This window comes from Andrena cerasifolii, chromosome 7, assembly GCF_050908995.1.
Source record: "Andrena cerasifolii isolate SP2316 chromosome 7, iyAndCera1_principal, whole genome shotgun sequence".
NCBI lineage: Eukaryota > Metazoa > Arthropoda > Insecta > Hymenoptera > Andrenidae > Andrena > Andrena cerasifolii.
Window position 1 is genome coordinate 13005820 of NC_135124.1, and position 23794 is coordinate 13029613.

The 23794-nt window shown below is 43.8% G+C and overlaps 8 protein-coding genes across 58 annotated transcripts in view; 4 read left to right on the forward strand and 4 right to left on the reverse strand.

Annotated features, from left to right (window-relative positions):
* Window positions 1-547, forward strand: part of LOC143371351 (uncharacterized) — a 176515-nt gene extending 175968 nt beyond the window's left edge. Inside the window, exon 11 of the mRNA XM_076816463.1 lies at window positions 404-547. The gene's annotated coding sequence lies outside the window, so the exon portion shown is untranslated. The remainder of the gene's footprint in view (window positions 1-403) is intronic.
* Window positions 419-2959, reverse strand: LOC143371356 (DDB1- and CUL4-associated factor 13). Its single transcript, XM_076816472.1, has 7 exons — window positions 2798-2959; window positions 1720-2117; window positions 1478-1646; window positions 1249-1396; window positions 884-1184; window positions 650-813; window positions 419-576 (listed from the first exon to the last, which is right to left on the reverse strand). Exons 1-7 carry the CDS (start codon window positions 2865-2867, stop codon window positions 489-491), a joined length of 1338 nt encoding a protein of 445 aa, XP_076672587.1. The 5' UTR covers window positions 2868-2959; the 3' UTR covers window positions 419-488.
* A 1129-nt stretch (window positions 2960-4088) lies between these two features.
* Window positions 4089-5896, forward strand: LOC143371370 (UPF0389 protein CG9231). The gene is made up of 4 exons (XM_076816489.1): window positions 4089-4224; window positions 4937-5079; window positions 5172-5265; window positions 5364-5896. Exons 2-4 carry the CDS (start codon window positions 4938-4940, stop codon window positions 5596-5598), a joined length of 471 nt encoding a protein of 156 aa, XP_076672604.1. The 5' UTR covers window positions 4089-4224; window position 4937; the 3' UTR covers window positions 5599-5896.
* Window positions 5897-5993: 97 nt separating this feature from the next.
* Ccdc58 (Coiled-coil domain-containing 58) lies at window positions 5994-7414 on the reverse strand. 3 transcript variants are annotated; one of them, XM_076816490.1, is made up of 2 exons: window positions 7256-7414; window positions 5994-6561 (listed from the first exon to the last, which is right to left on the reverse strand). In XM_076816490.1, the coding sequence occupies exons 1-2, from the start codon at window positions 7298-7300 to the stop codon at window positions 6184-6186; spliced, it is 423 nt and encodes a 140-aa protein (XP_076672605.1). In that variant the 5' UTR covers window positions 7301-7414; the 3' UTR covers window positions 5994-6183. The 3 variants fall into 3 exon arrangements, with proteins under 3 accessions (XP_076672605.1, XP_076672607.1, XP_076672606.1); XM_076816492.1 differs by lacking the exon at window positions 7256-7414 and adding an exon at window positions 7114-7233; XM_076816491.1 differs by lacking the exon at window positions 7256-7414 and adding an exon at window positions 6971-7101.
* Window positions 7415-7690: 276 nt separating this feature from the next.
* Nsun2 (tRNA (cytosine(34)-C(5))-methyltransferase Nsun2) lies at window positions 7691-11470 on the forward strand. Of its 4 annotated transcripts, none has more exons than XM_076816459.1 (10): window positions 7691-8255; window positions 8407-8971; window positions 9044-9203; window positions 9289-9396; window positions 9467-9654; window positions 9717-9861; window positions 9938-10312; window positions 10382-10749; window positions 10827-10994; window positions 11064-11470. In XM_076816459.1, exons 1-10 carry the CDS (start codon window positions 8190-8192, stop codon window positions 11243-11245), a joined length of 2325 nt encoding a protein of 774 aa, XP_076672574.1. In that variant the 5' UTR covers window positions 7691-8189; the 3' UTR covers window positions 11246-11470. The 4 variants fall into 4 exon arrangements, with proteins under 4 accessions (XP_076672574.1, XP_076672576.1, XP_076672573.1 ...); XM_076816461.1 differs by having other exon boundaries at window positions 8407-8959; XM_076816458.1 differs by having other exon boundaries at window positions 7692-8255; window positions 9041-9203.
* A 107-nt stretch (window positions 11471-11577) lies between these two features.
* LOC143371347 (centrosomal protein of 104 kDa) lies at window positions 11578-17429 on the reverse strand. 3 transcript variants are annotated; one of them, XM_076816454.1, is made up of 16 exons: window positions 16694-17429; window positions 15796-15960; window positions 15292-15503; window positions 15043-15229; window positions 14775-14986; window positions 14487-14682; window positions 14262-14409; window positions 14063-14189; window positions 13769-13995; window positions 13429-13698; window positions 13030-13243; window positions 12785-12963; window positions 12569-12714; window positions 12394-12495; window positions 12209-12334; window positions 11578-12144 (listed from the first exon to the last, which is right to left on the reverse strand). In XM_076816454.1, exons 1-16 carry the CDS (start codon window positions 16731-16733, stop codon window positions 12074-12076), a joined length of 2622 nt encoding a protein of 873 aa, XP_076672569.1. In that variant the 5' UTR covers window positions 16734-17429; the 3' UTR covers window positions 11578-12073. The 3 variants fall into 3 exon arrangements, with proteins under 3 accessions (XP_076672569.1, XP_076672568.1, XP_076672571.1); XM_076816453.1 differs by having other exon boundaries at window positions 14487-14694; XM_076816456.1 differs by lacking the exon at window positions 16694-17429 and adding an exon at window positions 16080-16190 and having other exon boundaries at window positions 14487-14694.
* Window positions 17430-17542: 113 nt separating this feature from the next.
* Window positions 17543-18740, reverse strand: Dpm1 (Dolichyl-phosphate mannosyltransferase subunit 1). Its single transcript, XM_076816484.1, has 4 exons — window positions 18540-18740; window positions 18199-18409; window positions 17938-18128; window positions 17543-17873 (listed from the first exon to the last, which is right to left on the reverse strand). Exons 1-4 carry the CDS (start codon window positions 18677-18679, stop codon window positions 17654-17656), a joined length of 762 nt encoding a protein of 253 aa, XP_076672599.1. The 5' UTR covers window positions 18680-18740; the 3' UTR covers window positions 17543-17653.
* A 643-nt stretch (window positions 18741-19383) lies between these two features.
* Dscam1 (Down syndrome cell adhesion molecule 1) overlaps window positions 19384-23794 on the forward strand; it is a 59684-nt gene continuing 55273 nt past the window's right edge. For all 44 annotated transcript variants that reach the window (XM_076816418.1, XM_076816423.1, XM_076816415.1 and 41 more), the window contains exons 1-2: window positions 19384-19533; window positions 21530-21653. In XM_076816418.1, coding sequence (XP_076672533.1) covers window positions 21566-21653 — 88 coding nt within the window. In that variant the 5' untranslated portion in view covers window positions 19384-19533; window positions 21530-21565. The remainder of the gene's footprint in view (window positions 19534-21529; window positions 21654-23794) is intronic.

A 23794-nucleotide genomic window follows, 5' to 3' on the forward strand; every position in this document is an offset into this window, starting at 1 on the left:
TTGTTCGCCTTCATAAATAAAAAGTGTTCTAGAAGCATTTAAATTTTCAAAATTTGAGGAAATTTTTTTTTTTAGTTTTTCGGACTTTTTTCGAAAACTGTTTGTCGCACGAGAAAAAGTAATACAACATAAAAGATGCTCCTTGTCCGGATCTACAACTTTTGTTTGGCATATTTTTTTATTTAATCAATAACTTGGAGGATATTATATAAAATCGACTTCGCGAGCTGTTTAATAATGATTTAAATGTTTAAGGGCTCAGGGGCACCCTTTCCCGTTATCCGATCGAGCTCAAACTTTACAGGGATTTTTTTTTTAATTATTTGAAACTATTTTGGAGGGTGCCCCAAAGAAAATCTTGAAAAAATTTTACAAAGACTAAATAAGAGCCACCCTGGTACAGATACATAGGCTTCAATTTAAGGGGGTCGAGTTTCATTTATTAAATTTTTACAAAAATTCGTAGTACAGCAAAGGATAAGTCTTGATCACATGTCTCGTCGAACAACGTGCTTTTGTCGTTCCGAGACGAAAGGTACCGCTCCAAATTTGGAATGAGCGCGTCTATTAGACTCCCTATAATTGAACGATTAGATGTAGTAAAATAATCTGCGCAACAATTGCTGTGGGTTTAGAGGATGGTACGTACTTCCGTTTACTTTTCTCGCGAATTGTCCGTAATTCGGCCTTCGCGTTATAAATGTGTTGAGGAACCTGTCTGTGCCGAGCGATCCGCTTGACTTGAGGATGCGCAGCGAACTTCTCTTTCAATGCTTCGCTGTAATTCAGAGCTGCTCTTTCTCTAGGCTTCAACTGTAATAACGTATCTGGTTAGTTATCGCAACGATACACAGAAAATATCTAATTATTACAAGTTACGCACCACGCCCAACTTCTCCGACGCCCTTGCCTTCCAAACGCGGATATTCATTTCGTCGCTACCGCTAATGATATATTTGTTATCCAGCGACCATGCTGTGCACGTTAGTCTCTGCATACGTTTCGTGTGATAAACTTCACGCGAGTGTCCTTTATTGCATTCGAAAATACGAATGGATTTATCATAGCTGCCGGACACAAACTCTTTCCCAGTCGGCGAGTAATCCACGTCTATCACAGCTTGTACGTGGTCCCTGTGCACGTTCACAGGTGTTTCCAGCTTACGAATGTCAAAAGTGTACAAACTGAAATGGAAATATTAGTAACTTTTTGTAATTCTAACAAGATTAATGCCCTTCGGACGCGTACTTGTAGTCTTCACTGGCGCACGTGAAAGTTACAGCTTCCATCGGGTTCCAAGATAGCTTATTAGATTTCAACCTCATAAACACTTTGCGCAAGGGGCCTGTTTCCCTAGCGTCGTACAGGATAATGCTACGATCGCTCGCGCATGCAGCTACAAATTATTAGTAAGCGTTTGAAGTATAAACATAAAATATTATCCATTACTGGAGGATCGGTATCAAATAGTTCTTACCAAACAAGTTCGACTGGATAGGATTGTATTTAATGTCGTACAAGCTATCAACCCCCCATTTGAACGTACGAATTGGTTCGTTTCGAGTTTCTTCCCAGAGGTGACATACTTCCCCGCATGTTGCAAATATAGGTTCTGTTCGATGGTGAGAGATTCCGCTTATCATAGTCTACAACATGGTTAATTAATATCAGAAGCACGAATGATAACGTTTCCTTCTCTTCTAATCCTTGAGATCGTACTTTACTAATGATTGTATTTGTAGGTTCTTCCTCTTCGCCAAACGATGGCTTCTCAGTCTTCCACATCTTAATAGTTTTATCATCACTGATAGTGATAAAGTGTTCGTTATTCGCGTCGAACACAATCCCACGCACTATACCGTCGTGTGCCAAAAATGTACGATTGGAAGCGCCGTGGGCAAGATTCCATACTCTTACTTCGCCATCAAATGCTCCGCTGATCAGCGTAGACAATTGCGTAGGATGTTTACACAATACAGACACTCCATCCTTGTGGCCCTCCAAACATCCTATAAAAGGCTTCGCAAATACCCTTTCTAATTTCACTGAATTTAAGGCTCTGGTATATTCCCTTGGTGCTTCGAAAGGGTGTAATGCTGGATCATAGTTTCTGGGGACTATAGATACGCATTAATATTTTATACTTTAAAGTTTAATGGTGAGTAAGGTAAACTGCACCAATGCTGACACTACACTAATCATTGGCACTCCTGATTAAAAAGCCAAATATTAAGAAGTAAAAGCTTAGAAAGTATTTTTTTACAATTTCTTATTTTTCGTTCACTACGACACTCCAAAGCCCAGTAGTTAAACTACACATTTTACATCTGGCAATACCACAATGTGGGACAAAGCGCTGAGTTTTACATGTTTTCTTAAAATTTCGATAAGGGGTAGGTAAGTATATTTTGTCGCTTTATAAGTAAGCAGTGGATTGAAATACAGATTTACTAAGTGTTGTAGGTATTTAATAGTGAATGAAATAGTCTGTTTAAACACTTTAAACTTCGTTTTTAACTACATATGTTTTTCTATATAACCTTAAATTTTAGGGTGCCAATGATTGTACATTTATGCCTCTTTTTGTTTTTCGTTGAATATTTTTAAAATAAAAGACTTAATAGGTACTCAAGATGTTTTATTTTAATGAGAAACCCATAATCATTGATAATAACTGAAAATTAAGAACATAAAAACTTCATAAAAAAATATAGACATTCCAATTGGGATTTCCGCTTAGGGTGTCAACCAATGTACAGTTTACCCTACTATAAAATGGCTAGTACGTTACACTTACCTTTATGAATATCGCGTTTTGTTTCTCTCAAGTACTCGTCTGGATTCCTTGTTAATATCTTCACTTTCATGTTGTTAAAAGTAAAAGAAAATTCGGATCAACGTACTTCTATTTATTCATGACACATTGCCAACGAATGCTACATAAACATGTGCGCGATACCTTTTAAATTTACCAACATGTTAAATGAAAACCGAATATCTAGGGTTTTCCTGTAACTGGTGTAAAATATCGTTACCAAGTTGCTCATGCGTTTATTTTTATTTGAAAAGAGAACAGGGTAGATGTTGTTGCGTGACCACGCGAACGTAGTCACAGAAATGTATATAATTGATAGGTAAATCAGGAGCGAAAATTGAAAGCCGATGTTTGCGTATGATTGAGAAAGTAATATTAAGGATGCGCGATGCGGTTGGCATACGTGGGAAAGATCTTGGGCAGAGTTCGAAAACAGGAAGAGGACACCAATTAATAGACCCCGAAACGAATTGCGAGTTTCTTCTAAGTTACGTAATCTCTTGAGAAGGCCTTGTCCTTGACTCCAGAAGTGTTGGCGAAGCTAAGGAAGTCATAAATTTCCTTGAAGGGTTGTTCTCTCGATCTTCGGAGCAGAGCCTACTTTCTCTTTCCACGTGGGCACCCCGTCGTGTAACGGAAAAGCGCGCTTCCACAGAGTTTCCACCACCACCCGGAATTAGAAATTTCTTTCCTTATTTATTTATTCATCTACTCTTGAATTATTCAACGCAGAAACATAAAACGTTCGTAGATTTTATTATATCTGCATTAACGTAAAATTCAATAATTCCTGAATACATTTTGGCAATGGAAATAAGACGGTATAATACTGAAATCTGCAAAGAACTTGACAAAAATTATGATTATAGGATACGAAGAACGCAGTAGGATGTTACATAAAATTGAAACAGTGAAGAATGAAAGTAATACCAAGTATAAGAAAATGGAGGTCAACATCAATTTACGAAGAAGTCCGTCAATCTTAAATACGTGACATCTCGCACGTAATATCCATTTTTCAGAATAATGGTAAAATTGAACATTACGAATTGATATTTTCACGGCATATTTATATTTTTTCTCTTCCTTTTTTCTATTTTATTAGATACATGTTTCTTACTCGTTTCACGGGAATAATTAATATTTAATTTAAAATATTAAAGTAGCTTCACTTTAAAATGAAGTAAAATATATTACTTATACCTGTACGTACGTTGTAGATATTAAAATTTAGAATATTTAAAAACGTAGGGGTAATACGCATGCGTGTGTACATCACATGTTGGTGTCCGTGAGATAGGGTATATAAGTAGCAGTGTTGAAGAAGTTTCACGCTAGTAGCAAGTGTATCAGAGAGGGGGTTCTTTTATCCACTATTATCAAAGGTTGATCACTGACAATCAGCGGAAGTAAGTGATCCCCTTTTGTGTAATATTTAGATATCGATACATGATAAGTTCAAAATCGGTCATGTACACCGAGTTTGCATGGATTGTGTTACACATCACGGATAAATTGACCACGAATGCAGACAGATGTATGAAAGAAATGAAGTATCAATTAAACAACTCCGTTACAGAATGATCCGTTCAAGGTCAACGTGTAACGATCGAAAGATGTTCATGTATTTCTAGAGATTCTGTTATAAATATGATTTATTTATAGACACGTAACCTGCACAAATCGCGTGACAGGAAATCCACTAAATGTTTAGAATTCCTTTAAATAATGTGTCTGCTTTTGTGAAAAGTATCGATGCGACCAAAAAAATGGTGAATTTGAACGGACTACTTTTCCCGAATAACTTCAACTGTCAGCATACACCTGTTATGCTGTCAAACAGTTACCTACATGGCGAATTGAAAGGCAGTAAAAATACAGATATCATGTGATAGTATTTCTCCATTGTGATTAATATTTTTAGAATTCACAATTAACATATTCATATAAGACTGATAAATATATCTAAAGGATGCTAACGAGTTACATTGATTATAACATACCTTGCATCATTGTCCATTGACATTGTCAGTACGGAGTTTGGTTTCAAGTACTGCCAATCGTGTACCAGCGGTCAGATTATATTTTATAAATATATTTGGAAATTTAAAATGATTGTAGAATGTTCTGTACAAAATTGATAAGGCAACTTAAATTGCCGAAAATAAGGCACTTAAGTACCCCTGCAAGTGGAAGTAAACCTACGTCTAACAACCCGATACCGAAACCAAGTGCTCCAGAGTCAAGTGACCATAGTGTGATTGGTAAGATACGCTTGAAACTTTTCTTAAATTAAGAACAGAAATTAAGAATTTCCAGTGCATAGGGAGCTAAATTGTCTCTTGATATACTTCAGGGTCACCCATGCACACTTGCTCAAACTTCGATAAGAGAATATTGGTATGGGTTAAACGTTATCCTAGTATCGACAAAGTTCCAGATCAAGTAACGTAAGTGGAGGCAACGAAATGAAACACGATAGATTCTTTACTTACCTTAAGAATTCAAATGGAAAGTAGTATCCACACTTTGCTTAATTACATTGTAGAGCTGACTGTATACTGAAAGCGCATTCCAAGGGAAGAATCCGTGCATGTAACATTATGATCGTATTTACAGTAGTGGTTTTTATTGTAACTATTATGCTTGGGAAAAAAGATGCTGCAGCTGGAAAGCATATAATACCAGAGAGAATAAAGTGGTACAATGAACAGAGAGAAAAAGGGAGAGCTGAAGAAGCAGCAGCAGCAGCAGCGGCGGCGGCAGCTGCTGGAAAGTCATGAAATAATATTTTGCTCCCATTAGAAATATAAAATATAGAATGATGAAGCTGTTTAGCGAGTAGCTTGCAAAATTTAAAGACAATCTTGATTATTTTAGCACCGAACGTGGCCTACGTTCAAAGTATTTTAAAGGAGCAATAATTTACTTCCTAGAATTGTATTTCTCAGATATTACCTTAGATTTATGAAACATACAATAATGCTAAAACATGCTGTACTATATTTTATAAGAGTTTATATTGTTGTAACTAATTTCTAGGGGTTTAATGAATAAATCCTTGCGCTATATATAAATGCACCTCAGAGTTGGTAAATTACTTTCGTAAATAAATCTCGATAGAATTAAAGAAAAGTGATGAAAATGTGGTTTAATGATAATTCTTGCAGTGAACAAATTATTTATAATCCTTTCGTTTACAAACACTAGAACTATATTTATAATAAACATATCTAATTACATTTTATTATGTTTCCTGCCAGGTTATTATAACCTGCAACAGTTTTAAATGCAGTTAGGCTTCTAACCATAGTTGTCGCATCCCGAAATATTCATGGACTGATGACACAGTTTTAGGCTTCTATATTTCATGGTTTATCGTGTATAAAACTACGGCACCTTGAGTGATATACATGAATCGTGCGATTCTTTACGACTTCCTCCACACCTAATTCCGATTGCAATAAACGCATTGTACATTGTTCTTTTCTCAGCGCCTTAAGAAGCTGCGGACTGTCGGTACCATTATCTCGTTGGCTCTTTAATTGCATTACTTTCTCCTTCGAGACATTTAAACATTTTGTAATGGCCAGTTCTCTTTTCCTATGACCAGACTGAATTTGTTCAAATAAATCCTTACATTTTTGGGTAGGATCGTTTTGAGCTTTAAAAGATTCAGTCTGAATCGTTGTATTCAGCAAATAAATAATTTTATCATCAAATTGTCGCATCTTTTGCAATGCATCCTGAAATAAGAATACACCATATTTTAAACAATATAAGTAAAGTATATTTTTAAAGAAATATTTCAAGTAATTAACATTGTATTTCCTCAAATTATTTTATTCACATTATTGTAACATTCTACTTCTCGATCATACAGCATGAATTTTATATAAAATACTTAAAGTATATGTAACAACAGAGAGAGTATACATATAGGATTCCATGGATTATTTACACTTTATTAAAAATATAATGATAGAATTACTTCGATCAATTTGATCATTTTTATTTTTAATATTTCACAATAAGTACATGTATTGAAAAAGTTCTAGTATTCACCTACGATATGGATTATTGATTAGTTGTATCGATTTAAAATATTCGTTACTGTAGGTTCGGCTTTTTATATATGTACATGTGTAACCTAACCTAGACTGAAGTCTTGAAATCAGTATTTTAACAATGCACTCAACTGACATATCGAATTTGGTTCCATTTTAGTTAAATCCCCACAACATTTATTATTTAAATATTCTTCAATTTGCAAAATATTACATAAACCTTCACATAACCTTAATTAAATCCCAGTTAAGCTATAACTTCGTAAGGAATAAAACACGATTCGAAAGAACGTTAATAACAATCAAATAATTAATGCTGAGTAAATTGAGATGTAATATCAATGTCGTTACTTTCATTTATTATGCAAAATACCTGAAACTCTAAAAAATCACCGCATTCAAGACTCATGGCTGCCATACTTGTTAAACCGGAACTATCATGAAGTATTAGTTACGGATAATCATAGTAGATGTCCTGCATGTGCAACATCGACTCCATTATTTAAAAGTGATTTAAAAAGTGGCAAGTATGTAATCGCGGGTAGAAAGATTTGTCATTTGATTTGAATTGTCAGAATAAGTTCTAATGTCGATCCAGATCGATTCACATTTGCGTTTTTCCATTTAGTTTGAATTCTAACCGGTACAAGGATTGCGATCGAATTCCACACTGAATTGATAACTGTAGATAACGTTGAATGCGACATGGAAATGATAAGGGGGCTCGCGGACCCCCCCAAGCGTGTGACACAAAATTACATTGCGTGATATGTCTATCCTGGTCTGTGATTTCAGCTCCTATTCGGGTCAGTTTCCTGTGGCGAACATTCTGTTTTACCCCGCGATCAAATATTCCAACAGCTTTTTCGAGCAATAAATGAACAATTCTGTTATTCAAAGTGTTATTCATAAATGATCTATATTTTTGCAAATTGCGAATAAATACAGAAATGAATTTTCTATTCTTGCATATCACCTCTCTCTTGCTAGATGGCTGCAGCGCTTCATGGTCCGTAGACGGAGGAAATGTTTTAAACGCGTTTATAGATTAATAACTATATCATTTTAAGCAAAGCATCCGCGAAACCTGTTGCAGAATATAGCTAAGGGTTCCCACATTTAAGCCCTATTATAAAAGTGCAAAATAATTCTCAGAAAGCCTGCTATTCGTTAAATAACGCGGGCACTCTCTACAGGCGGTCCCTTTGTCTTCTGTGAAAAGTGGAAGCGTATGGTCATTTGTTGCTGTTCGACGAGCACGTGCTCATTGTTAAACGATACCGTAAGCACACCTGCTACAGAGAATAATGGGGAAAGGACGAAAGAATAAGCCGAAAAAGAACTTCGCGGAGAAACGTCGTGAAAAGCAAAAGGTGCGAAGTACATTTCTTATAAGAAACCAGCCGGCTTCGAGTTCGCGGTTATGTTTATTATATTATATTGAAGTTGCACGAGCTCGCGTACACTTAAGCCGTAAGTAGATTTCGAACGTAGATAATAACGTATAATATTCTTATTGGACAGAAGAAGGATGGTTGGGATCACACGCCGCATCACAGCTACGCAGACATCGTCAGGGAAAATACAGATTTTGAGAATTATTACAAAACTCAGGGAATTGTTCCCGAAGCGCAATGGGATTCGTTTATGAATACGATGAGAAAGAATCTCCCGGTGGCGTTTCGAATTACCGGGTCAAAAGCAGAAGCTAAGATATTACTCGAGACTATTAAAGGGGATTTCTTTAAGGCGATCTTAAATGTAAGCAAAGAGGACGATTCTGAGAATAAGGAGGACGTGAAGGATATATTACGATGCCTGCCGTTCTATCCGGACGGATTAGCCTGGCAGTTGAAGCTGACCAGAAACGACATTCGAAGATCGGAGGCGTACTTTAGGTTACACAATTTTTTAGTTGTTGAAACAAGCTGCGGAAGTATCAGTAGGCAAGAAGTGGTTAGCATGATACCACCTTTAGTATTAGACGTCAAGCCATCGCACAAAGTTCTAGATATGTGCGCTGCGCCGGGATCAAAGACAGCTCAGCTCATAGAAATGATACATTCCGAGGAGGGAGGTATGCTTCCAGGTAAACGGGAATACCCGAGAGTTAGGGGCGAACGTGTAAATTGATTATTACATTGTTAACTCTTTACAGAAGGCTTTGTAATAGCCAACGATCTAGACAATAACCGTTGTTACATGCTTGTGCATCAAGCAAAGAGATTAAATAGCCCAATTATTTTAATTACAAACCATGATGCTTCTCTGTTGCCTAACTTCATTACTACTAAGTCGGATGGCACGAAGGGGAAATTAAAGTTAGTAAAATATGTGCTAAACCCTGTGCTAAATAATATGCAAATAATATGTAAACTGTCTTATTAAATGTAAATTTTATTATAGATTCGATAGAATACTTGCTGACGTACCGTGTAGCGGTGATGGTACAATGCGGAAGAATCCAGATATTTGGTGTAAGTGGAGTCCAGCGAATGGTAACAATCTTCACGGGTAAATATCGCTTAATATTTGAATCGCATCGTTGCGCTGACAAAGATAACTGATACCAATGGATATAAAGAATTCAGTACAGGATAGCCAGAAGGGGATTAGAGCTGCTAGCAGTTGGAGGAAGAATGGTATATTCTACTTGCTCCCTAAATCCAGTAGAAAATGAAGCCGTACTTCACAGGCTTCTTTTTGAAACTGAAGATTCAGTGCAGCTAGTCGACGGCAGAGATTTAGTACCTGGATTAGTATGCGATCCAGGTAAGCTATGCCGAACCATATAATACTTAGGTAAATTATACATTTAACGATATGTTCTTTAGGTGTATCTCATTGGTTACCGGCATCGAAGAATTTAGACTATTACCAGACATGGGAAGATGTGCCGGAACAATGGCAGACGCAAATTCGACCGAAAATGTTCCCTCCAAAACCAGAGGACGCTCCGAAATTTCATTTTGAACGATGGTAAATGAAAGGAATGTTAGAATTACTGTTAATCTTACCGTTCTTTATTAACGTTACTTTTTAATTACATACTTAGCATGAGGATATTGCCACACCATCAAGATACAGGAGGTTTCTTTGTGGCCATCCTGGAGAAGGTAAAACAATTACCGTGGGAACATAAGTTAGAAGCTGACGAGATTACAGAAAATGTATGTGAAACTAATAACACTACGGAAATTAGTGCGGATAAAACAAGCGAGACTACGGAAAGCAAATGTGAGGAAACTGAATTAAGTCTGGAGGAAGAAGCGAAGAAAGATAAGGAAAAGGGACATCCGAAAAGATCGTTAGACGAGGAGAACAGGTATCGAGCAGCGAAGCGGAAACGTAGAAGAATTGCTGCTGGATATAGAGAGGACCCATTCGTTTTCTTTAAGGATGATCAGGAAGATGTATGGCTGTCCATTAGGTGAGTGACTGGTTTTTATTAATTTCCCACGCGTCTGGTTCATCTCTAATTGAATCTTGAACTTATTAGAAAGTTCTACAACATATCTGACGAGTTGGACCCCCGCTGTTTATTAGTCCGATGCCTCGGTAGAAAGAAAAAGAACATTTACTATACGTCGCCAGAAATACGCGACGTTGTTATATCTAACGAGGATCAAATAAAACTGATAAATACTGGAGTAAAAACATTTGTGCGATGCGACAATAAAAACGCCAATTGTACATTTCGACTCGCGCAGGAGGGAATGCAAGCTATCATTAAGTATATCGGCGATAGTAGGAAGATCGAGATAACTAAAGAAGATCTGATTATGTTGTTGCAAAATGATAATCCTACTGCACCGCCTGAAATCGTGAAACTTAACCCAGACACTCAAGAACGTTTACAAAGTTTCGGTAATAGATATACGACACACTTAAAATCGAACGGTATTAAGAATCTGTCGTACTCATTCATTCGCGCTTCGTTCTAGGGTCCGGAAGCTGTATACTTTCGTACCAAGAGAAGGATACAGACAATCCCTACCCATTGAAATTACAAATGGTAGGGTGGAGAGGTACTATGTCCTTAAGAGCTTACGTTCCTGTACACGATGCAGTTCATTACTTACGACTGTTAGGGGCTGATTGCTCGAAATTCGGTATGTATTTATAAACTACGTACTAGGTATCACGATTACAATCCTTTTTCATCCCGAATTCTATTTCAGAGAAAAATAAGTTCAAGGAGAACCGTGAATCTGTTGGCACCGAAGGAGTGGGGAACGGCGAAGCTATTGATAACGTTGCTGATAATATTAAGAAGGAATCAGTCGATGACGAAATCATTTCGGAACCAGTTGACGATGAAAAAATAATGTTGGACGATATAAAAGAACGCGCAATTTTGTAATATAAATTGCTGGTCCTTTAATATATTTATAAACACCGATCGCAATCTGTACGAATTGCGAGTAAAACTTTTTTATTTTATTTAAAGTTTAACGAGCAAAGCTCTGCGTGCTAGAATTCAGAAGAAGCGTCAAAGGAGGTGTCGTTCAATGTATGGCCGTAAAATGTAACGTATAAAAACTGAAATAAAACGTTTCTACAGGACAAGAAACTTACAATGATGTAATGGGAAATGCCTTTTTACTATCCATTTTCTATGAAATAATTTACGAAATTACATGTATCTTATGTAATTTGAGCGACAAGTACCCTTCTCTCTTTTTTCTTTTAAAGTAATTTCGGCCACTAAGTCCAGGATAATTTACTGATAGATTATAGTACAAATATTATTATAAATATGGCCGGATGCAGAGGAATCATTAATTCAGAAATGGCTGTTGCCATAACGTTTAATAACATGTTAAATCGTATTGAACTCCTTTCTACCGTATGTTAAAGTCGAAGAATATGAATATTGCACGTCTCGTTGATATTCGCTTTAAATTACATCGCGCGATGCCCTCCCTTTCCCGTTTCAATTTAGCCTGCAACAAGATTCCTAAGGTTCTAGATATTAGAGGATTTCAACTTACGTTTAGAAATTTGTTTAACATAGAGATCTCTACTAATGAAGGACGGGTTTTCCTATAAAAACAGCCACATACAAGTACAAATATGAAAAATTGCTGGACAGCTCGTAACGTATAGATAAACTATAAAAGGAGACAAAAGGAAAAATCTTTTCTAAAACTTTTTACACTCCGAAAAATCTCGAAGTAGACGGTTGATGCTAGTAATCCCTATTGGTCGGCGAAGTCATCTTTCCGCCCAGGTTCTGAGAGTTCGACGGGGACTTGGAACCTACAAGCGAAAGGAACACGGTATACGGGCATGCAATGTGCATTTAAATAATTGTCGAACTTACAGCTTCTTCCTAATTTGTTTCGCGGATTGTTTGTGCAAGGATGGTCGCCCATCAGATGCTCTCTCCATTTATTTTGATTCACAAGGGCGAAGCAGAGTGGGCAACGATCGTAGCCCTCGATGGGTTCTGTAAAGTTAGCGATCGTTTGATACGTGATAACATTTACAACACATCGCGATACGTACTTGTACACTTATTATTCTTTCTATGTTCCTCGAAGGAACTCTCGTGGATTGCCTGCTTGCACGTGTCACACTTTACGTAATTGCTTCTCATATCACATTCGTCTAGAGTAAAGAAGATTTCCATTACGAGTCAACGCTATTATCCGAGTTACGATTTCAACGAGCAAGTACTCACTTAACAAGTGCAAGTTTAAGTACGAAATCTCCACCACTTGTTTGCACGCCTCGCATTTCGTTAGCATGGGGCAACTCCTCCAATAGTGGATGTTCAATCCCTCCTCGGAGTACGCTTGCCCCTTGGAAAGGCAAAATATACACATCCTACGACAGAAACGCACAGGTGACAGATATTTTGTGACACACCATCGTAGCAAGATTGCACGTCACCTACTTGTCACCCTTGTGATCTGTACTATTCTCGGACGGAGACGTTATGCTCGTTGAGCTTCCGGTACTGACAACAGGGCTCGTCCTCGACGGCGATTTCGCTGAATTCACCACATTGTTCTCCGTCGATTTCGTTCTTGTCGGCGTCGTCGTCTTGTGACTCGCTTCCGCCTCCTTCTTCCTCTGTCGATCGATACGCGTATAAATACAACGCGGGCGCCTACGATTTCTCTATTAAGGATACTATACCTGAAGATCGGTGAGATCGAATTCATGAAAGAGCTGACGGTACAGCAAGTTTCTTCTGGTGATGTCGTCGTCAGGAGGCAACTGCTTGCGAACCAATCTGGGATTCACTTTGTACACCAACACCAAGATCCTTTCGGAAACTTTCCTCACTGCTTCCGCTGGGTGGTGCAAGCCCGAAGAACCCAACTCGGACAAAGTTCGGCAAGTGAGTCCGCTGCAACAGTTACAATACCTTATCAGAGTAATTGCGTTTCGGCGACGCAGTCTTAACGTCGAGGATGGACCTCTGCGAGTGACATAGAGGCACAAGTTCACTGTCACTGGCAGAGGTCTAATATTCCACAGTTCTCTGCACTGAATGCCAAAACGTGCGATCAGGATTACGTTGTTTAGAGTCACCTCTGTTTATCCGTGGATATCCCATGGTTCAGGATCAGTTGCTCCACCATCTCCAGCCTGCTGAGAGCCAGTCTTTGATGCGTACTACTGCTAACAGGTCTTGTTAGATGCACCGGTATTATGTGCAGCTCTCTGACGCACTTGCAGTCTGCCATGCTGAGTATCGTGTGCACTGCCATGTTATGAATCCTTGGAGTAGTGTCACCCGATTTCGTTAACAGTTCTGGAAGCAGACGCTCCACGCTCCTCGCGATTTCGGTCGACGATACCCTGAAAAAGATCACGGAAATGAATAATCAATTTGTCAGACAATTTAAAAAGGTATCCACAAAGATTATACCTGTCTGTCGCAAACTCCGAGAAGAAGATCCTAATTAATTGCGCTGCCAGACTGTACACGCTGAATACTTTATCTCTGAGAGCTCTGTGCAGCAGCAGAATCGCGGCTCTTGCTGTCTTGTTCGCCGAGTGCTTCGACACTTCCGGATCGAAGTTCTTCAGCTCCTCTTTCAGCTGCATCAGCCCCTCCTCCTTATCCGTGAATTGCTTGGAGTAGAATTTTTCTACCTAAACGATCGATTACTAATCACTATCTCAAACATCAATGGAACCAGTCATCCGAAACTTGCATCACCATTTCCATTCCGAAGACCGATATGGGTAACGCGGCTTGCTTCTTCTCCCTGTCGTTCAGTTTCGAGATGACTTTCGTCTCCGCGTTGTCCATGTGGCATTCCCTGGTAAACTCGTTCGTGTGCGAGCTGAAACGCGATTTAACGTAACTCCTGCATCCCTGGGCGACTAATAGACGTTGCAAGCAAGAAGATCCCTACTGTCTTAAAGCTGGGATCGTCCTTTCCTCGTAAGCTTCGTAGCTGGACCGCAGCGCAGGTCCTGCGGACTTGGTCTTCCGTCTGAGGGACCCCTTGTTGCAGTTGTTCTGCCTCTCCACGACTCCGTTCGTGGGACTGTCCGTAACTTCTATCGAGTTAAAGGATAATTGGCACACGTCGACGCGGATCTGTTCAGTAGCCTTTACTAATTAACCGAAAACGTACCAGGGCTGTTTGGCTTCTGGTGTAGGGGCGAGACAGGCGGCTGGTGCGCGGGGCCAGTCGGCGATATAGCCCCGTCACGATTAGGTGGGATTACTAGCCTCGGAGGAGAAGTAATATCTTCAGGAACGGTGGCGGTGTTTGAGGTGCAGGTGTCCACGGATATTGGCTCCTTCCCTTCCACCGATGACAAATTGTTCTTTTCCAATGGCTAATCATGCGAATAAACAGTACTTGGGGCAGAAAATCTCGGGAAAGGACCCGCTTGCCTTCGCAACGAAATATACTTACCCCGTGAAGTTCAAGCAGATCCTGCACCTCCAGGCTCTGGTACACCTGCTGCCTATATTGTTGCGCTTGTGCCTTCTTCGCCTTGGCCTTGTCGTAGTCCTCCAAAGCTATAGCGTACTTCTTCTCTAGCTCGTACTTCCCCAGTCTTTCCCCAGCTTTCCTCAGATTCTCCATGGCCACCTTCAGCTTCGAAGCGTACTCGAACCTCTCCTCTGAAAAATGCGTTCGCACGGGGATCTCCACGAGGCACATTTTATCTCACACTCACCTTCCACTGCCTGCAGCTTCTTCGCCTCCATTTGTCTGATGATCTTGGCCACGTCCCGGTCCACGTACATCTCGAAAGCTAGATCGTCGTACGGAGACGTGTAGTGAGGATTGTACGGCGCGTCTCCTTGGCCGGTCAGCTCCTGCCCGTAAGGTTCGCCGAGGATATTGACAGCGATAAGACCGACCTGCAATTCCCCAGCGTTGCGCGAAATATTTCTCTAACAGAGCCAGAAGCTTTGTCACGTACCTGCTGGTAAACATTGTGCGCGTTACTGTGCGGTTTGTGCAGCCTCAGCTTCAACGAGACCGCCTCTGTCTCCGGAAGCGCGACGCTTTTAAGCTCTCTGCTTTTGTACATTGTCGAGGCATTGTCGGACAACGTGATGTAACCCAGGTAACTGAACTCCGTCGTCACAGAGGCATTCTCCTCCCTCGATGTCCAGATCTCCAGCTTCTCAGCTGTGAAGATTTAGCGTGGAATTATCACCCCCGGTAAAAGATACTTAGCCGGTATTCAACGCTGAGCAGAATAAGAAACGAGGGTGCAATGGGGAAGGGTAGAGCGCTGGTAGCCTCGGGAAATTGGCGTAGGAGCGGTAATTCGATTTTTCCTTCGTTGCTAAATTGCTTTCTGTAGAATGCCGAGGGTTTACGCCTGAAACCTCGGCTCCGCGGAAGAAATGCTCGAATTCTCAGCCCGAGCGAAAGATTCGTTGGGGAAAATGAAACTTATTGTTAGAAGGTAACATACGAATAAGGTACTGGTGAGCCAGGACTTGTATTCTCGTAAGCTTCGTCGGTCCATGGAGGCGCAGAATGAGTTCTTGAGGATATGTACATCTCCTTGAACTTTGCCATCCCCTCACCGTCGGTCCGTGAACGTTCAGTTCCAACGAAGAGTGTCTGTCCTCTTCGCCTGCGATTAGTCGAAAAGTTTACCACTCTGAATCCGTCTCTGAAGACTGTTTTTACAGATAATAGATGATTCCCTGGGATTAGGTAAATCCATGCGATCTTCCTACACTAGATATGTACCCCTAATCTATCTTTCTCGCGACGGTTTCGCCTTCGCGTGATCCCATCGTTCTATTTCCTGAACAAAAATGGAGATACCGAGGCAATCGATAACGTTTTAACTATGAAATTATACTTTCAACGATGGACCGCTGGCACGGAGCGCTGTCACGCGACACTGCAGCTTAGAATACGCTTTGGGACAGGGAGAATCGAAGAGGTCTGCTGCTGTGCGCCTCGGTGCGCTCGCGAATCGAAAATATGTGCCTAGCGAGCTTAAGTCTGAATCCCGGCGGAGAGTATGAAACACGAGTTGCTCGCGACCTAATTAGCCACCCTCAAGAGCAATTTGCAATCTACGGTGAAACGCGGAGGAGCACGTGTCGCGTGGACGCTGTTAATTTGTCTGCGAAACGATAATCGACCGGGAAAATAAAATGCTTCCGACGCCGAAAAATCAATGCCCGCGTGCGGAAGCGGCCACGCGGCTTTAAACAGTCCGATTCCTCCCAATTTCCATCCCTTAAGAAACACGCGTGGTTTCCGCGAAGCTTCGGGGCCCACGAAACGACCGCACAACTCGAGGTTATCGTTGCTCCATGGGTTTCACGGTTCACAATCTGACGTCTTCTTACTAGTGGCATGCACGACGTTGAATCCGATCTTCCTCGGCATTCCGGGGCTGGTTTTCTAGCGGCGAGTACGACGAACAGGCAATCTAACGGAAGGGGCAATCGAAGAAAACGTCAAAATCTAAAAGGCACAGCCATCTGAAAGCTCGATAAGGGGGAGCTTGCAAGTTTCACCCCGGCGAGTAGGCAACGCCACTTGCACGTCTGGCCGCGGCGAAGCTTGCGACAGAACTGGCGAACTGCACCCGCTTTCCGCCGGCGGAAACTCGTGATCTCGAGGCCTCGAGCATTTTCTGCTCGTCGCGAGAGCCCCCTTTGTATTTTCAAGTCCCTTTATAGAGAACGTAAAGAGCGAATGATCGATTGGTAGCGTATAACAGCGACTCGACGGTTTCCTTTCTACCCTGCACCGTTTCCCAACACTTTGCGATGCGGGTTGAAAAACCTTTGGCTGGTGGAACTCTATCTTTACGCACGGTGCAGTTACTTTTACACTGCGGAACGTTTCGTTACGTTCGAATGGACGTAGAGCAGGGAGAGATTAAATTGGATATTTCATTCTGTATTTATAAGGGATGAAGGATTTTTCTGCGCCTTGACTTCTCGTACGTGGCACATTGTGGCACCGTCTTGCATTCCGCTCAAGTCGAAATATAGACTGTAATTTCGTAATGGATCAATAAACGGAGGCTGCGTGACGTCAGAGGGTGCGGCGAGGGTTGAATCGCTCGCGAGAATCGTTACGGTGTGTTTCATGTCGCCCATTCACGGCCACGTGTGCGTGCACGTGGTTCTTCGTCTTTTCCAGAGGAGTATTCGGGTTTTAGTGTCGGTGGATTGAAACCAACGATGTGAGGCGTAAAAATGAATTATATTTATTTAAAAAACGGTCACCGACATACTGTCCGTTTATACATACTCTTGTAATAGCAGGAATGTTTTGTTAAAAATCTTACATTGTAATTATGTCGTGGCAAAGAGGTACAGAAGACCTTTCACAAATTGGAAAACCTCCGACCCTCCCAATTTAGATTCCCCGTAAACGCGATCCACGAACGAGATTGGCACCTCTCCTATAGTGTAGTCAAACTGCCTGGCCCTGACTATCATTTCCATCTGGAAGACATACCCTTTCGACACGCAGGACCGAATCAACTTCTCCAGTACCTCCTTTTTGTACAGCCTGTAGTTTCAGTAATGCATTGTATGTAGCGTCGAAAGATGCGTGCCAGTCAGCTCCGACTTACCTGAAACTCCCTGTCAGGTCACTGGCACCGGGTCTCAATAAAATCTGTGTCAAGAAATTCGCTCCCCTGCTAATAAGTTTCCTTTTGAAGTCCCACCCATAAACTCCGCCGCCTTGCGCGTACCTAGTGCCACTGACGATGTCCAGGTCGAGGTACCTTTGCTGCTCTACCATTTTCGGTATGAATTTGGGCTGAAGGGAGAACGCGAGTGAATATCGACTATGCTCCACGAAGCAGCTGTTTCTACAGGAAGATACACACGTGATGAGAGAGATCGGCGTCCATGATAACGACGAAATTCCCTGTGGCATGCTTCATCCCGTGCATATAAGCAGTTCCCAGGCCAAGCTTCTTTTCCCTCGGTCTCAGGACTATCTTGTCCTCTCCGTACATCTTCTGCAGCTGTTTAGCCATGTCCAGCGTTCCGTCAGGGGAACCATCGTCTATCACGATTATCTCGTAATTAAGCTCGCTGGAATATTGCATATTTCCCCTTCACTGATCAACGTTTCAGGCCTCATGCTCGTGATTTTTTTTAAATTACACCATACTGGTGCCACGACTCAGTTCGCTACGCGAGGTTATGTTGCCGTTGTAGTTACCTCTCGTCCATGTACTTGATGATTAGCCAAATGATAATAGGTAAATTCTCGACCTCATTGTACGTCGGCAACAGAATCGAGTACTTGTCATTTCTCGCCAACTCTTTTATGTCGTTCTTTGTCAGCTTGTTCAGTACCATCTTCGAAAACAACTTTCGGGATGCGTAACGTCACGGAGGGGACCTATCTTATCATATGCTGCTCTGCTGAAAAGAAGACAATTACCCACGCGGTTCTCGAATGCGTGTCAATAAAGCAGTCATCTTTTGATACCTTGTCTTCCCACCAGGGATCGCGTGACGCGGAAGCGCCGTTTTTAAACTTCATTCTTAATCGGGCGAAGATTTTGAGATGTAAAGAAAACGAACTGGGTCCCGTTAGCCGGCACTGCCGTTACCTTAGACGAATCTATTTTCCGTTCGATTCCAAAATTCATGTATTGCAGACGGAAGGGAGTGGTTATCTAAAATCGTTATCTCGCATTCAAATTGAAGGTAACATTTGCCCGTTACCGAAAATAGTGCGAAAAATGAAATGCATGATTTTTTCCTATTAGTTATAGATTTAGGTAGTTCTTTATAAAAAGATAATAACATCAAGGTCAGGTATAATGACAACCTACTGGCTGCACCTCGCCATTTACATACGTAAGCATGCGCAACTTTCAACAGAGGCTATGTAGCCCGGATATGTAGAGCAATAAAAGGGTTTAATAACAATAATAATAATAATAATACCGCGGCCGTTTCTGCGGCGCGCGACAAAGGTCGACCAACCGGAGTCCCCACCACGAGAACGGGAGAACCAAAAGCGTATACCACGACGGCGACCCCCCACCGTCGTTCCCGAGATCCCGTGAAGCAGCCGCTGTCCCGAAGCAAAACGACGCTCCTCGCCGCACTCTTCGGTCGTCCACGGACCTAGAGTGTTCGTTCTCGTTCTCCGAACGGTGTGGTCAGCGTGTGTCTACCCGATACTAATCGACGTGTCGTCGGTACGTAACCGGCGAGCAACGTCGCCGTTCGCACGTGCGTGAGTCACGATCCAAGGGCTCCTCGGTTGCAAGCCCCCGCGACACCTCCGCGTTAAAAAACCGGGGCCCAGCGAGAACCGTGATCGGCCGCACGGGGATCCGCGAAATCTCTGTCCCTGGGTGTGTACGTGTGGTGCGTGTGCTCTTGTGAATATCGAGTGTGATCGTCGTGGGTGATCGTCCCTCTCCGACCTGCCCTTGGATCCGAAAGAACGCAACAGCCCCCGCTGACTCGATTCGCAATTTCGTCGGGAGATAGGTCGGCAGGTTGAAGGTCGTCGGTGAGGAGGGGTGGGTGGATTTTCGGCCGGACGGGCTGGATCTTTCATTGAAAAGTGGCGAGGAGCACAGGCTCCTCCACGCACTGCGACGTTCCACGGTGAATTATTTAACGGCGCTCCGAAACGATTCATCTGACGCAGCGGGGGAGGTCGATGTCTGATTTCTTGGGTCGACGAGCGCGTGCAACGATGGCTGGACTAGCTCTCTCTTTCCGCTTCGATGTGAAAAGGAGGACTCCACTCTCGCCCCTGCGAAAGATAGCCACCGGTCCTTTGGCGTCGCGTGCAAGGGTGGTGACCTTCCGCGGGGGGCGGAAGTGGGGGGTGGGACACCGGATGTCCCAGATCCATCAGTCGCGATGCCGTACTACCGTCGTCATCAGGATTAATTGAATCAAGCACGAGCCGCGTGGCGCCGTGAACGCTGCGCTCCGTTTTTGCACCTTCGGCGGCGGATATTCGGAGGAGCGGGGTAGAGTAGTGGTATTTCTGGTGCAGGTAGCCGGGTCGTGGGGCATTTCGCGAGATCGGGGGCGGGTTTTCCAGAATTAGCGAAGGTCTGACGGTGGAGCGGAGAAACAGGCAGGCCGGCGAGCAAGCGGACTGGCTCGGGCGAATAGCAGCAAGCATGGCGTTCGCTGCACGAGGGGTAGATTGGTCCGCTCCGCACCCTGCGATCAATAAACCCGCCGAGAGGGAGCAGCTCCGTGACGAGCCGCACTACTCCGTGCTTCTGCATCTCCTTTCTCTCTTCCTCTCACTCCCTCTCTCTCTCTCTCTCTCTCTCTCTCTCTCACTCTCTCTCTTTCTCTTTCTCTCACTGTCCTGCAACCTGCCTCCACCCACCCACGTTCGCGATCCTCTTCCTACCTGGCACAGCCGCCCTATCAACGATTCAGCACGTGCACAGCGTTTCGCCGGGTGCTTTTGCAAAGCGACCGGCAACGTGTTCCAGGGATTATCGCGAACCGACGGACGCTAAAGGCTTCGCCCACTTTCAGTTTTCGCGCGCAGAACCGCTTTCCTCCCTTTTCCTTTCTTTTCCTCGCTGTTCCCTCGCCGCGCTTTCTCAGCCCGCATGAAATGTTGACGCGCATGCATTTCCGTTTACGCGCACGGAGCGCGTGCCTTCGCTGTCTCGCACTGGTTGGAACTCCTTTCGATGCAATTACCACCCTCCTTCCCAGCGATTCTGTCGGACTGTTTTATTTTGCCGCGAAAGACCTTAGGTTAACGCCGCCTGGATGCTACACCGCGGTTGCGTACCGGTCGTATGAGAATGTAAAAACAGAGGGAACTATTAAGTACGACCGATGACGCGTACGGCTTCCGGTCAGCAGCTTGCAACGGTTCTGCATGGCGAAACTGGCCGCTAGCTTGAGAATATATTCGGCACGATCACCCGCGCACCGAGCCAGCTGCCGTGAATCAACCGGTCGGCCTTGAACCGCATAAAGGTCGTTCAATTCAAATATATTCGTCGGTGGTGCGCGTAGGAGGAACCCGCGTCGACTCCCTGCCACACGGGGAGCGATTCGGGAAATCGTTTCGGGCGTCCATTCCGTTTCTCTCTCTCTCTCGTGGAAGCTTTACGAGTCGGCGGTGGCTGTTGCGGTCTTCCTCGCGGTATAACAGTGAGCCCGTCGTTCAGTTCTGTGCTTTTTATGTGGGATCAGGTGAGAATCAGTGCGATCAAGGAATACAGGATCAGGATGTGGCGCGATCCTCCAGGCGGGGGTTGTAAAATACCCACCAACATATCTACGATGCTCCTATTGGCTCTACTGGCATTGACGAACGGTGAGTCACTGGATCATTAGCAAAAGATTCTTGTAATTCCGTCGCTAGGAACCTGCGTGCGAAAACAAACGGAGTACCTACCTCGGTAGCGTATTACGCTCCGCAAGCTGTGAGGTCAGCAGCTGACGCAGTCACTCATTTTCCATTTAACAATCTTCCGGATCAACACATTCCACGCTTGCACGATCAATAGGGAGATCGCTATCGTCTCGTGACCATTGGAGGAGCAATGTACAAACAACTACTGTCTGATTCCCTGGAGCTCGTGATTTAGCGCACTTTATGCACCAATTGGAATCAAGAGAATGTTCGCCGTAACCGATCGACGCGCACTGGCGATCTCCGCGCCTCGATTGTTCTCCAGAGATCTATGTCATCGCCGTTAATAGAGCGGATACCTGAGCCATGCGCTGCACTCCGTTTCGCGAAACTTTCACTCTTCGCGGAGTTTTGGGAAGGCAATTTCCTTCCCTCCGGGGAGGAGGACAGGCAGGAAATCGCCTTGGTCGATGTCGATGCAATCTCGCGCAGGTTCGTTTCGAATCCATCACTCCGTGAAAGGTCCACGGGGCGTAGGTAGAAACGGAGCACGGACTGCAGCTGCCGAAGAAAAGGCCAAGAAAGAGGGGAAATGGGAGGGGGCCGAGGGAAAGGAACAGCTGCTGTTCCAAGAACGGACCCCGATCCTTGAAAGAGATTCGTGTGTTGCTGCCGCACCGCCGGCCGCCAGGTGAAGCCTCTGATTGCGCGTTAGTCATGCTCCCGACAGGAGGCACGGCGACGATGATTCAGTTGGACGCGAGGATATCGTTCGATCGCAAGAATACGACGCGCATTCGCGCGGTGTCGTGATACCGCTCGTGCCGGTGCGGCGGATTTCCGCGACTTTTCCATATGTGCGGCGAACCGGAGGCTCGAAACTAATTGCAATTAAACCCAAGGAACCGACCGCGCCCGTACTTGACCCAACAATGAAACGCAGCAATTCTCCCCGCATTTCCAGCTCGGAGTACTCCAGCCCTGGCGTTTTTCCGCTTATCGCCAACTCGCGACACAGTTCTCGCCACTCGACGCGCGTTACACGAAGGAAATCGCGGAACCGGAATAGCGAATGGCGTGACGTCGGACATGCTTCCACTCGAGCTTTTTCCAAAGTCCCGATTACAATGGCAGTCACGACCTTCTTCCGTTCCAACACGCGCAGTCCCGCGGTCATAAATGCGACACGTGTACCGTTGACACACGCGTGGACGCGACGGACGACCATGCCATGCTTGCGTCCGCGTTTGCTGGAAACGTATTCGACGCGGCGTGTCCGTCGTTTCGGATCTTGCCACTTTATCGATAAAGATATCCCCAGGGAAAACACAATTTACGGTATGGATTGGCCAGTATTCGCGTCGGTGATAAGACGAGCGCAAGGCGGGTTGATAAGATAAACGTTGGTTGCGAGGCGCGGGCGAAAACGTCAGAAGAAATTGCGAGCTCTGAATGATTTGTTTAAGCAACTTATATATAGATCACAGGCCTGCCATCGATCGCGGGAAATCGCGTCTTTGATCGCGAGCGCGTGACGCTGGAACTTTACGAAAAAGTGCTTCACACGCTTTGATTATCGGGTCACTGGTCAATGTTCCTTCGCAGCCTTTCTCTCCAGCGTTCTCCCGGCCGTGGGCGCTGACGGGCAAGCTGTTCATTCAGCACGCGATAGGATGGAGGAATAGCTATTCCGGAAGTGGTGCTGAATCCTCCTCCGTGCGAACGATCGGAATGGTAATTAAATTCGCGGGATCCTGATATCGAGGCGATCGGCTAAGAATAGAGGCGCGAGGAAGACGAGAGCGAGCGAACCGCCGCGAGAGTTCCGATGGGACGAAAGTTCGGAACACCTGTTCCCTCGTACCTGCGCACACCTCCTGTCGCTCGCTTTAGCCGCCTGTACGCCCCGGCAACCGGTTCTTCGTGACTCGATTTTACGGCGTGCTGCGTTTATCCGTTCTCCGGCCGTGGAGCGAGCCGCGGTCGAGCCGGTAGGCGGTTACGCGCGAAGAAAGTGGCACAGGGAGCTCTTGTATAATCGTAAACACGCGCAAACACGCGACTGGAAATGCGTTTAAAAATAAATCGTGGCTTCAGAGGCT

What these genes read in the sequence shown, in the direction of transcription:
- Dpm1 (XM_076816484.1), bottom strand. Translation starts at nt 18,679, where the DNA reads ATGGTACTGAACAAGCTGACAAAGAACGACATAAAAGAGTTGGCGAGA. An exon ending in ATCAAGTACATGGACGAGAG is followed by an intron (nt 18,410 to 18,539) that starts GTAACTACAACG and finishes GCAATATTCCAG; the next exon opens with CGAGCTTAATTACGAGATAA. An exon ending in ACGCCGATCTCTCTCATCAC is followed by an intron (nt 18,129 to 18,198) that starts GTGTGTATCTTC and finishes TTCTCCCTTCAG; the next exon opens with CCCAAATTCATACCGAAAAT.
- LOC143371356 (XM_076816472.1), bottom strand. Translation starts at nt 2,867, where the DNA reads ATGAAAGTGAAGATATTAACAAGGAATCCAGACGAGTACTTGAGAGAA. An exon ending in CAAATACAATCATTAGTAAA is followed by an intron (nt 1,647 to 1,719) that starts GTACGATCTCAA and finishes ACCATGTTGTAG; the next exon opens with ACTATGATAAGCGGAATCTC. An exon ending in TGCGCCAGTGAAGACTACAA is followed by an intron (nt 1,185 to 1,248) that starts GTACGCGTCCGA and finishes TTTCCATTTCAG; the next exon opens with TTTGTACACTTTTGACATTC.
- Ccdc58 (XM_076816490.1), bottom strand. Translation starts at nt 7,300, where the DNA reads ATGGCAGCCATGAGTCTTGAATGCGGTGATTTTTTAGAGTTTCAG. An exon ending in GTGATTTTTTAGAGTTTCAG is followed by an intron (nt 6,562 to 7,255) that starts GTATTTTGCATA and finishes TTCTTATTTCAG; the next exon opens with GATGCATTGCAAAAGATGCG.
- LOC143371347 (XM_076816453.1), bottom strand. Translation starts at nt 16,733, where the DNA reads ATGCCGAGGAAGATCGGATTCAACGTCGTGCATGCCACTA. An exon ending in GAAGCTGCAGGCAGTGGAAG is followed by an intron (nt 14,987 to 15,042) that starts GTGAGTGTGAGA and finishes CGCATTTTTCAG; the next exon opens with AGGAGAGGTTCGAGTACGCT. An exon ending in TCGGAGTTTGCGACAGACAG is followed by an intron (nt 13,699 to 13,768) that starts GTATAATCTTTG and finishes GATCTTTTTCAG; the next exon opens with GGTATCGTCGACCGAAATCG.
- LOC143371370 (XM_076816489.1), top strand. Translation starts at nt 4,938, where the DNA reads ATGTTCTGTACAAAATTGATAAGGCAACTTAAATTGCCGAAAATAAGG. An exon ending in AAGTGACCATAGTGTGATTG is followed by an intron (nt 5,080 to 5,171) that starts GTAAGATACGCT and finishes GATATACTTCAG; the next exon opens with GGTCACCCATGCACACTTGC. An exon ending in AAAGTTCCAGATCAAGTAAC is followed by an intron (nt 5,266 to 5,363) that starts GTAAGTGGAGGC and finishes ATTACATTGTAG; the next exon opens with AGCTGACTGTATACTGAAAG.
- Nsun2 (XM_076816458.1), top strand. Translation starts at nt 8,190, where the DNA reads ATGGGGAAAGGACGAAAGAATAAGCCGAAAAAGAACTTCGCGGAGAAA. An exon ending in AACGTCGTGAAAAGCAAAAG is followed by an intron (nt 8,256 to 8,406) that starts GTGCGAAGTACA and finishes CTTATTGGACAG; the next exon opens with AAGAAGGATGGTTGGGATCA. An exon ending in GGAGGGAGGTATGCTTCCAG is followed by an intron (nt 8,972 to 9,040) that starts GTAAACGGGAAT and finishes AACTCTTTACAG; the next exon opens with AAGGCTTTGTAATAGCCAAC.